The sequence below is a fragment of the Salvelinus sp. IW2-2015 genome, linkage group LG32 (assembly GCF_002910315.2).
Source record: "Salvelinus sp. IW2-2015 linkage group LG32, ASM291031v2, whole genome shotgun sequence".
Classification (NCBI taxonomy): domain Eukaryota; kingdom Metazoa; phylum Chordata; class Actinopteri; order Salmoniformes; family Salmonidae; genus Salvelinus; species Salvelinus sp. IW2-2015.
The window spans coordinates 34,347,493-34,359,484 of record NC_036871.1 but is presented as its reverse complement, the minus strand read 5'-3'; the positions used below and the strand labels follow the sequence as shown (position 1 = coordinate 34,359,484).

General features: G+C 47.5%; 1 protein-coding gene and 1 pseudogene across 2 annotated transcripts in view; one reads left to right on the top strand and one right to left on the bottom strand.

The window, feature by feature from the left end:
- The window catches only part of LOC111956513 (dynein, cytoplasmic 1, intermediate chain 2a-like), a 33,408-nt pseudogene extending 24,273 nt beyond the window's left edge, over window positions 1–9,135 (top strand).
- slc25a12 (solute carrier family 25 member 12) overlaps window positions 9,086–11,992 on the bottom strand; it is a 30,804-nt gene continuing 27,897 nt past the window's right edge. For both annotated transcript variants that reach the window (XM_023977421.2, XM_070436597.1), the window contains exons 14-18: window positions 11,125–11,265; window positions 10,885–11,023; window positions 10,611–10,769; window positions 10,433–10,523; window positions 9,086–10,352 (exon numbers count right to left, since the gene is read on the bottom strand). In XM_023977421.2, coding sequence (XP_023833189.1) covers window positions 10,133–10,352; window positions 10,433–10,523; window positions 10,611–10,769; window positions 10,885–11,023; window positions 11,125–11,265 — 750 coding nt within the window. In that variant the 3' untranslated portion in view covers window positions 9,086–10,132. The remainder of the gene's footprint in view (window positions 10,353–10,432; window positions 10,524–10,610; window positions 10,770–10,884; window positions 11,024–11,124; window positions 11,266–11,992) is intronic.

Genomic DNA, 11,992 nt, shown 5'->3' with positions numbered 1-11,992 from the left:
CTGGGGACAATAAATGGCCACTCAAAAATGTGCAGTTTTGTCACACAACACATGCAGTTGGCATGTTGATGGCAAGAATGTCCACCAGAGCTGTCGCTAGATAATTTAATGTTAATTTCTCTACCATAAGCTGCCTCCAGTTTTTTTTAACATTTGGCAGTACATCCAACCGGCCTCACAACCGCAGACCACATGTAACCATGCCAGCATCTGGCTTCTTCAACTGCGTGATACCTCAACATCTGGCTTCTTCACCTGCGTGATCGTCTGAGTCTAGCCACCCAGACAGCTGATGAAACTGTGGGTTTGCACAACCAAAGAATTTCTGCACAAACTGTCAGAAACCTCAGGGACGCTTGCTCGTCATTCTCACCAGGGTCTTGACCTGACTGCAGTTCGGCGTCGTCACTCACTTCAGTGGGCAAATGCTCACCTTCGATGGCCACCGGCACAATGAAAAAGTGTGCTCTTCACAAATAAATCCTGGATTCAACTGTGCCGGGCAGATGGGAGAAACGCGTATGGCTTCTTGTGGGCGAGTGTTATGCTGATGTCAACATTGTGAAKGAGATGTGTCGCGCTGCATGAGGCAAATGGTGGTCACACCAGATACTGACTGGTTTTCTGTTCCACGCCCCTACCTTTTATTAAAGATATCTGTGACCAACAGATGCATCTGGATTCCCAGTCATGTGAAATCCATAGATTAAGGCCTAATTWATTTATTTCAATTGACTGATTTCCTTATATGAACTGTAACTCAGTAAAATCTTTGAAATTGTTGCATGTTGCGTTTATATTTTAGTTCAGTGTACTTCCTGGCTCAGTATTTATTAACAACAGGTTTGTAAATTCTGACTTGTCTGCTTTTCTCATCTTTCACTTCCCACTCCACACCCTCTCCTCTCTCTCTCTCTCTCTCTCTCTCTCTCTCTCTCTCTCTCTCTCTCTCTCTCTCTCCTCTCTCCCTCTCTCTCTCTCTCTCTCTCTCTCTCTCTCTCTCTCTCTCTCTCTCTCTCTCTCTCTCTCTCTCCTCTCTCTCTCTCTCTCTCCTCTCTCTCTCACTCCCTGTTGTTTTCTCTTTTCTCCATCTCTCTCTCTCCTACTCCGCTCCTTCTCTTGTCTACTTCTCTCTCATCTAACTTTTCTGTCTCGCTTCTCCCCCGCTTCCCTCCCCTCCTTCTGCTGTCCCTGGTGGTGCATTGTGGCTGTATCAGGACGTTACACTGGGATCCTGACCCTCTACTCTGCAGCTGCACTCTGACTCCGAACTACTGGGGTACTGCTCCTCTTCTGTCTCTTACTTATCTAAGACACATCCCTACTTGGCTGGGGTACTGCTCCTCTCTGTCTCTTACTATCTAAGACACATCCCTACTTGGCTGGGTACTGCTCCTCTCTCTCTCTTACTATCTAAGACACATTCCCTACTTGGCTGGGGTACTGCTCCTCTCTCTTCTTACTATCTAAGAACACATTCCCTACTTGGCTGGAGTACCTCTCCTCTCTCTCTCTTACTATCTAAGACACATTCCCTACTTGGCTGGGGTACTGCTCCTCTCTCTCTCTTACTATGTAAGACACATTCCCTACTTGGCTGGGTACTGCTCTCTCTCTCTCTCTCTCACTATTAAGACACATTCCCTACTTGGCTGGGGTACTGCTCCTCTCTTCTGTTCCTCCTGGTCTTTTCCTTGGTGGACATGTTTGCATCATGCACATTGCTGTCTGCTAGCGCATGTAGAGTGTTTGTCTTTCCGATGGTGTTTTGGATGGAAGAGTCTCTGACCTTGTGTGCGTGCATGAGAGAGTCTGTATAATCTTTGGCTGTGGTTTTTTAGTTTGTATGTGTCTCCCTGACTATGTATGTGTCTCCAGGCGTGGTTTGAGGCTTGGCATGGCAAAGGTGACCCAGGTGGATTTCCCACCCAAACAGTCTGTGTCCTACTCCAAGGAGACACAGACCCCACCTGTACACAAACACACACACAGGCCAAACCAGGTAGTCCTTGTGTTTTATGTGTTACCAGCAATTTACAGACTTTTAAGTATGTTGTGTTGTTGTGAGCATGATATTGAACCTGTGTGTGTGTGTGGTGTGTGTTGTGTGTGTGTGTGTGTGTGGTGGTGTGTGTTGTGTGTGTGTGTGTGTGTGTGTGTGTGTGTGTGTGTGTGTGTGTGTGTGTGGCAGAGGAGGAGGAAGAGGAGGAGGAGATGGCCGAGCCCAAGCCAGCAGAGGAGTCCCAGGAGGAAAAGCTGATCGGGAGGAGAAGCAGGAAGAAGGTGAGACTGACTTTAACCTCTTACTGTGACCTGTAAGTTGGCTAGCCCTGCTTACACCACAGCTGATATTTGTGTGTGTGTGTAGTCCCTCTCAAAGATCTGACTGAAGAGGAGAAGATGCAGCTTCTCCACTCGGAGGAATTCATGAACGTTCTTCGATCGAGGGAGCAGGATTGTGGAGCGCGCTCTGTCTGAACGAGTGGACGTCTGCTTTGACTACAGTGGCAGAGACCTGGAAGACAAGGAGGGGTGAGACACCCCGAACTGTAAATAATAATTATAATTATTAGTCACACACACTTCCCAGCTGTATAAAAGGTGCAGCAAAATGCTTGTGTGCTAGCTCCCTCAACACTGTAGTACAATAATCACGATGAATAATAACAACCCTCTCTCCCTAATGGCCTCTCTCTCCCTCCCCCACCTCCTCTCTCCTCTCCTCTCTCCCCTTCTCTCTCCCTCTCCCCTCCTCTCTCCCCCCTGCTCCTCACTCGACCACCTCCTCTCTCCCCCACCTCCTCTCTCCCTCTCCTCACTCGACCACCTCCTCTCTCCCCCACCTCCTCCCCTCCTCTCTCCCCCTGCTCCTCACTCGACCACCTCCTCTCTCCCCAACCTCTCTCCCCCTCCTCTCTCCCCCCTGCTCCTCACTCGACCACCTCCTCCCCTCCTCTCTCCCCCCCTGCTCCTCACTCGACCACCTCCTCTCTCCCTCTCTACCCCCTCCTCCTCTCTACCCCTCCTCTCTCTACCCCCTCCTCTCTCTCGTTCTTTTTTTCCAAGGAGATGGCAAGGCGGGGGCTAAGATATCTCTGAACAGGGCGTTCTCTGACGAACGTTGGTCCAAGAACAGAGTGGTCACCTGTCTGGACTGGTCTCCTCAGGTAAGACAGTGTGCAATGATTTTAAATATACACTGAGTGTACAAAACCTGCTCTTTCCATGACATAGACTGAACAGGTGAATCCAGGTGAAAGATATGATCCATTATTGATGTCACTTGTTAAATCCACTTCAATCGGTGTAGATGAAGGGGGGGACAGGTTAAAGAAGGACTTTTAAGCCTTGAGACGTGGATTGTGTATGTGTGCCATTCAGAGGGTGAATGGACAAGACAAAAGATTGAAGTGCCTTTGAACAGGATTATGGTAGTAGGTATGGTAGTAGGTGCCAGGCTCACCGGTTTGAGTGTGTCAGGAACTGCAACGCTGCTGGGTTTTTCGTGCTCAACAGTTTCCCGTGTAAATCAAGAATGGTCCACCACCCAAAGGACATCCAGCCAACTTGAAACAACTGTTGGAAGCATTGGAGTCAACATGGGCCAGCATCCCTGTGGAACACTTTTGAGACCTTGTAGAGTCCATGCCCTGACTGATGAATTGAGGCTGTTCTGAGGGCAAAGGGAAGGTGTTCCTAATGTTTTGTACACTCAGTGTATATACTGTATGTAACTGTCGGATTCATATTCATCTCGTGTTCGACTCCTGTTTGATTCAGTACCCTGAGCTGCTGGTGGCCTCCTACAACAACAACGAGGATGCTCCTCATGAGCCTGACGGAGTGGCTTTGGTCTGGAACATGAAGTTCAAGAAGACAACACCTGAATACACCTTCCACTGCCAGGTACACAAACGCATGAACGTGCGCATACATACACACCAGTGGAGGCTGCTGAGGGGAGGACGGCTCATAATAATGTCTGGAACGGAGAGAATGAAATGGCATCAAACAAATGGAAACCATGTGTTTGATACAATCCCACTCCAGTCATTACCACAAACCCGTCCTCCCCAATTAAGGCGCCACCACACACACACACTGCTCTGCGAAAATCCTTTTCTTCTGCCTGTCCTCCAGTCTGCAGTGATGTCAGCAGCGTTCGCCAGATTCCATCCTAACCTGGTCGTGGGTGGGACTTACTCAGGCCAGATCGTCCTATGGGACAACAGGAGCAACAAGAGAACACCTGTACAGAGAACTCCTCTTTCTGCCTCCGCTCACACGGTAACACACGCAGAGTGCTCAATAGCTTTCAAATTGTGAAGTTGTTTACATTATATTAGCTTACAAGCTACTGACATTTGTCATACGCTCTTAACAGGAGCCACTAGGGTTAAGTGCCTTGCTAAAGGGCACATCAGCAAATCATTTTACCTAAGGTATTCGAACCATCAACCTTCCGGTTACTGGCCAAACGCTCTTAACCACTAGGCTACCTGCCGCCCAGAGACTGAACTGTGTCTGTGTCCTGTGATGTTCAGCACCCAGTGTACTGTGTGAACGTGGTGGGGACCCAGAATGCGCACAACCTCATCAGCATCTCAACTGATGGAAAGATGTGCTCCTGGAGCCTGGACATGCTGTCTCAACCACAGGTACTACTGCAGCGTGTGTGTGTGTCTGAGTTCTAAGACATCGCAGAGCTAGTGTTTTGTCAGTCTTAATGCTGTGTGTGTGTGTGTGTGTGTGTGTGTGTGTGTGTGTGTGTGCTTTCCAGGACAGTCTGGAGCTGGTGTTTAAGCAGTCGAAGGCAGTAGCAGTGACCTCCATGGCTTTTCCTCTGGGTGATGTGAACAACTTTGTGGTCGGGAGTGAAGATGGATCAGTCTACACCGCCTGCCGCCACGGGAGGTACGTGAGGGGGGGATTTATTTAGCGATGGGGTAACGATTGCTTATGTGCAACATGGTCTGTGTTACAGTAAGCAGGTATCAGTGATGTGTTTGAGGAAACCATGGTCTGTGTTACAGTAAGCAGGTATCAGTGGATGTGTTTGAGGGAACCATGGTCTGTGTTACAGTAAAGCAGGTATCAGTGATGTGTTGAGGGACACCATGGTCTGTGTTACAGTAAAGCAGGTATCAGTGATGTGTTGAGGGACACCCATGGCTGTGGACAGTAAAGCAGGTATTCAGTGATGTGTTTGAGGGACACCATGGTCTGTGTTACAGTAAAGCAGGTATCAGTGATGTGTTGAGGGACACCATGGTCGTTGTTACAGTAAAGCAGGTATCAGTGATGTGTTTGAGGGACACCATTGGTCTGTGTTACAGTAAAGAGGTATCAGTGATGTGTTTGAGGACACCATGGTCTGTGTTACAGTAAAGCAGGTATCAGTGATGTGTTTGAGGGACACCCTGGTCTGGTTACAGTAAGCAGTATCAGGATGGTTTGAGGGACACCAGGTCTGTGTTACAGTAAAGCAGGTATCAGTGATGTTTGAGGGACACCATGGTCTGTGTTACAGTAAAGCAGGTATCAGTGATGTGTTTGAGGGACACCATGGTCTGTGGTTACAGTAAAGCAGGTATCAGTGATGTGTTTGAGGGACACCATGGTCTGTGTTACAGTAAAGCACGGTATCAGTGATGTGTTTGAGGACACATGGTCTTGTGTTACAGTAAAGCAGGTATCAGTGATGTGTTTGAGGACACCCATGGTCCAGTCACTGGACTGAGCTGTCAGCAGTGCCGGGGTCCCGTGGATTTCTCCCATCTTTCATCTCTTCCTCCTTCGACTGGACCGTCAAGCTGTGGACCACCAAGGTAACGCACACACACACACACAGAAACATCAACCCTACGTCATTCTCTAACAGTACCCTCTCTGTCTCTCTCTCTCTGTAGAGTACCCGTCCTCTGTATTCATTTGAGGACAGCTGTGACTATGTGTATGATGTCATGTGGTCTCCCACACACCCCGCCCTCTTCGCCTGTGTAGACGGATCTGGACGCCTGGACCTGTGGAACCTCAACAACGACACAGAGGTACACACACCAGAGGAGGCTGGTGGGAGGAGCTATAGGAGGACGGGCTCATTGTAATGGCTGTAATGGAACGGTATTAAACATATGGAAACCTCATCTGACTCCGTTCCAAACGTTCCATTCCAGACATTACAATGAGCCTGTCCTCCTATAGCTCCTCCCTAACACACATTTATACACACGCAATGAACAATGCAACATAAACACTGCGTGTGTCCTAGGTGCCCAGTGCAAGTGTGTGTGTGAATGGGTCTCCTGCTCTGAACCGTGTGCGGTGGGCTCACTCAGGGAGAGAGATCTCTACAGGAGACTCAGACGGACAGGTGCTGGTCTATGACGTAGGGGAGGTGAGAGATCTATTCATTCATCTAGTAAAACCCTTATATTCCTGCAAATCACGTGTCAAACCTGCAATTTGTTTAACCTGTGTGTGTTTCCACAGCAAATCTGTGTGCCCAAGGCAGATGAATGGACCCGTTTGGTGCACACGCTGGTGGAGATCAACGAGAACCGCGATGAAGGAGAGGAGCTGGCCGCGCAGCGCCTAGTCGCCTGATCACCATGGTAACCACTCCCCTCCTGCACTTGCTTCCAAATCCTCCCTCCAGTTGGAACAGGAGTGATGTTTATCCTCTCAGGTTCTAGAACATTTGCGTGTTCTGTCCACAGCTCTTCCCTAAATATGCAAAACTTTGTACCTTTGCACCTTTTTACTACTTTGCATCTCTTGTATTTGTACATCTTTGGAGGCGTATGTGTATTCCCTAAAGCCTGACCATGTGGGTTTAATGGTGAAGAGAAAGAAACAAGATGACCCATTCCAACCTTTATAGACTAGGTCAGCAATGTCCTTAGATTTTAGCGTCAATTTTATTTATCCATGCTCTTATTTATCATATGCGGTTGCACATTATTTAAACATGTCTGTGGATAGCTTTACTATTATATCCCTTAACATTAGCACTACACCTAAGCTCATACCACTACAAGACAAAAAGTGCTTTTTAAACTTTACTTGCCTTGACTGAATATGTTAGTGGTTTTTGAAAAAAACTAAGTTAATATTACTTTATCCATTTAAAAATGTACTGTACCTGTAGGTCTTTTTAATATAAACCCAGTGTCTCTCTACTTCCTGAAAGGATGTTAATGAAGTATTTCCTCATATGAAGATGTGGACCTAAGTAGAGCCATAGATGCATACAGAGTTTGGCCAACTATCCACCATGTTGGCACCAAATGCACCACATTCTAATTAGCATTWCAACTAGACTTTTGTTGTTGGAACATCGTCCATTACACAATTCTCTGTTGGAAGGAGTTTACCAAACTCTGTATAGATACAGCGCATTCAGAAAGTATTCAGACCCCTTGACTTTTTCCACATTGTTACGTTACAGCCKTATGCTAAAATTGATTAAATAGTCCCCCCCATCATTCTACACACAATATTCCATAATGACAAGGTAAAACAGCAGTTTTTAGAAATGTGAACAAATTTATAAAAAATGTATAACTGAAATATCACATTTACATAAGTTTTCAGACCCTTTACTCAGTACTTTGTTGAAGCCCCTTTGGCAGTGATTACAGCCTTGAGTCTTCTTAGGTATGATGCTACAAGCTTGGCACACCTGTATTTGGGGAGTTTCTCCCATTCTTCTCTGCAGATCCTCTCAAGCTCTGTCAGGTTGGATGGGGAGCGTCGCTGCACAGATATTTTCAGGTTTCTCTAGAGGATGTTCGACTGGGTTCAAGTCCGGGCTCTAGCTGGGCCACTCAAGGACATTGAGACTTGTCCCGAAGCCACTCCTGCGTGTGCTTAGGGTCGTTGTCCTTTTGGAATGTGAACCTTCACCCCAGTCTGAGGTTCTGAGTGCTCTGGAGCAGGTTTTCATCAAGGATCTTTCAGTTCTTTGCTCCATTCATCTTTCACTCGATCCGGACTAATCTCCCAGTCCCTACCGCTTAAAAACATCCCCACAACATAATGCTGTCACCACCATGCTTCACCGTAGGGATGGTGCCAGGTTTCCTCCAGACGTGAGGCTTGGCATTCAGGCCAAAGAGGGCAATCTTGGTTTCATCAGACCAGAGAATCTTGTTTCTCATGGYCTGAGAGTCCTTTAGGTGCCTTTTGGCAAACTCCAAGCGGGCTCGTGCGCCTTTTACTGAGGAGTGGCTTCTGTCTGGCCACTCTACCATGAAGGCCTGATTGGTGGAGTGCTGCAGAGATGGTTGTCCTTGTAGAAGGTTCTCCCATCTCCACAGAGGAACTATGAAGCTCTGTCAGAGTGACGATTGGGTTCGTGGTCACTTCCCTGACCAAGGCCTTTCTCCCCCGACTGCTCAGTTTGCCTGGGCGGCCTTGATGGTTCAAAACTTTTTCAATTTAAGAATGGAGGCCACTGTGTTCTTGGGGACCTTCAATGCTGCAGACATTTTTTGGTACCCTTCCCCAGATCTGTGTCGCCACAATCCTGTCTCAGAGCTCTACGGACAATTTCTTCCACCTCATGGCTTGGTTTTTGCTCCGACATGCACTGTCAACTGATGGACCTTATACACAGGTGTGTGCCTTTCCTAATCATGTCCAATCAATTGAATTGTAGAAGTTGTAAAAACATTAAGGATGATCAATGGAAACAGGATGCACCTGAGCTCCATTTCGAGTCACATAGCAAAGAGTCTGAATACGTAAAACGTAAATAAGGTATTTCATATTTTTTGAGTACCAAAAAAAAAGGTTTTGCTTTGTTATTATGGTGTATTAATGAGGAAAATGTTTAATTTAATCAATTTTAGAATAAGGCTGTAACGTAACAAAATGTGGAAAAGGGAAGGGGTCTGAATACTTTCCGAATGCACTCTGTGCTCCTTATTTAATGAATTTGATATGATAGGACATTTTGTAAAATTGTATCAGTATAACATGAAGTGACCAAGTCTAGTATTACGCCAAAACTCCTGGTAAGGTTTTGCTTGTCCCTTTTTGCTGTTTATTCCTCTTGAAATAAACACTTTAACCTCTAGAATTAAAACCATACATATGCTTTATTTCAATAAAATACACAATGAATTGAAATGGATTTAAGTTATCTAATCCTTTGCTCATGATTCTCCTCAAACACTTATGTTGAAAAGGTCTGTACATCAGTGATTCTCAAGAGACAGAGTCCCAACGTCATTCTAACATAACAGTAACGTCACTTCGACGTTACCGTCACGTTGCTTTCTAACATTACTGCAACGCTTCTGTAACAAATGTTTCTCTCATTATCCTCATGGTGTTGCTCTAACATTACCATAACATTGTTGTTCAACCTTACAGTAACAATTCCTTTCCAGCAGTGTCACGTCTCTGTACAGCAGATCTACAATATGTACAGTAACTTCCTGTGCAAGGCCCAATCAGAGTAAAGCCTTACACACGCTGTCCAATCAAATATCCCCTACACACTGTCCAACCAAAGTAGCCTTACACACAATGTGCATCCGAAAGAAAAACAAAAAAATCTAAATCAGTTATTAATGAGAAGAGGAGCCACCAGAGAGAGAGAGAGGCGTGTGGGAGAGAGAGAGCGCAGCGTGGGGGAGAGCTGAGCAACCGGAATGTGGGGGGGAGCCACCGGAATGCGGGGGGGAGCCACCGGAATGTGACCGGAATGTGGGGGGGGGGGGCAACCGGAATGCAGGGGGGAGACGAGGCTCCTTTTCAAATACATGTTTCAGATGAAAAGAGGGATGAGAGAAGTAAAGAGGAGCATGCAGCCACTGGAGATACAACACAGTACAGTACAACACAGTGCAGTGTTCATGTTACTGACTGAGCTTTAACTACTGACCTACAGTCAGCTCTCCAGGACCAGGGAGAGTGCACTGAATTAGTCCCTGGGAGGAGTGGGGGGCAGTGTGTACGTCTGTGTGTATGTCTGGTTACATGGACCCTGGGAGTGTGTGTGTATTTCTGTTTACATGGCCATACAAACAGTGTGTATGTATTTCTGTTGCATGGCCCCTGGGAGTGTGTGTCTAAGTGTATACTCCCTAGTGGAGTGGGCAGGTAGTTAGAGGCCCAGTCTTTAGGGTGCAGCAGCCTCCTCTTGAGGGGAGGCAGAAGGGGTTTCATGGTGAATGGAGACCACTCCAGAGGACTTGAACTTGGGCAGGTGGAGGCCAAACTTGTTCTCCACGCCAGCGAAGGTGGCCGTAGCCAGACGGTAACCGCCCACGTGGTCAGCACTGACCGGAGGAAGCTCCGAGATACGAGACTTAGGAGTGGGCTCAGACCCTGACGGACGACTGGAGAGAGAAAGATAGGGAAATGGGAGACATTGTATGATAACTTGCGTTATAACAGTGGGGAGAGTGTGTGTACTTACTGCCCTCCGAAGTCCACATTTAACCACCGCTGTAGAAGCTCATAGGTCACCAGAGTCACCCCAAACTGAGGAGAGGATCGACACATACGAGCTGGGGAGAGAGACAGAGTGTAAGCAAATTCCCATTTCCACACACACACACACACACACACACACACACACACACACACACACCTACCTCCAGCTCCCTTCCACAGTGCTCTGAATCCCTCCTCATGCATGATTTTCCGGAAGCAGTCCGTGACTCCAGTGTAGGTGGTCTGTCCCGCCCTCGCTGCTACCTGCAGGCGCGTCTTGATGACATCAGCAGGCGTCACCAGGGAGGCAGCAGGGATACCTGGGAAATGTAGTCAAAGGGTATCACCTGTGGCTATGACTGTTTTTGTCAGTCAAATAAAATGGAATTGAATTGCATCGCTGGGTAGGTGTGTGTGTAGTGCGTGTGTGTGTACCGCCGATGGCTCCAGCAGCTAACAGCTGTAATGCGCCCAGTCTTCCCTGTTCGTCGGCGAACTGAGCCTTGGTGTGGGCGTACACTGGGAAGAAGATGGCTGAGAAAGGGATGTCTCTCAAGAAACACGCTTTAGCACCCTACACACACAAAGGGTAAGTGACAGACATTTTCAATCAAAAGGCCTTTGTCTCCCAAAATACAAGCACAATGCCACCAGACGTAATGGTCAAACACACACCTTGTAGAGGCCGAACAAGCCGAGGTCTCGGATGACACTGAGGGCGCTGATTCTGGGTCCTGTGGTGATCTCTCCTGCCACCTGCAATCTGATCTTGACTATCTCCAGCGGGTTAGTAAAGACCACCTGGGAACCCCCTGCCTGCGGAGTGACATAGGGTACATGAGGAAGGGAGGGTTGCTACCACAGCCTCCCATTTAAGTAGGATTAGGTAGAATAGAATGGGTGGGGTTTAGGGTTGGGAAGTTTGAGCGAGATGGAACAGACTTGTTTATGTGCTGCTGTGCGGTTTGTTGCTAACGTTTCGTGCTGCAAACCCAGCTTCAGACGCAATCGTTAGGCAAAGGTAAGTGTAGGAAAGGATGAAACAGGATCTGTGCCACCAGTAAGTACAGATAGTAACGTTAGTACAAATCCCCTCGCACGGTCCCCGCAGCTGGACAACTTTCTCATGGCTTCTGGAGGGAAATGCTGTTGGAATGCTCAACCGGTGTCGCTCATTCAGCCGACAGAAACTTTCAACCTGTTCTCCCCATTAAGCAACGAGTCAGAGTCTCCTCTGGTCTCTCCTCCATCCGTTACAGGGTCTGAGACGCCGAAGCCTCCCACCATTAGCTCTGACAAATTGAACACCCTAGTCATTGGCGACTCCATTACCCGTAGTATTAGACTTAAAAATAATCATCCAGCGATCATACACTGTTTACCAGGGGGCAGGGCTACCGACGTGAAGGCTAATCTGAAGATGGTGCTGGCTAAAGCTAAAACTGGCGAGTGTAGAGAGTATAGAGATATTGTTATCCACGTCGGCACCAATGATGTTAGGATGAAACAGTCAGAGGTCACCAACCACAACATAGCTTCAGCA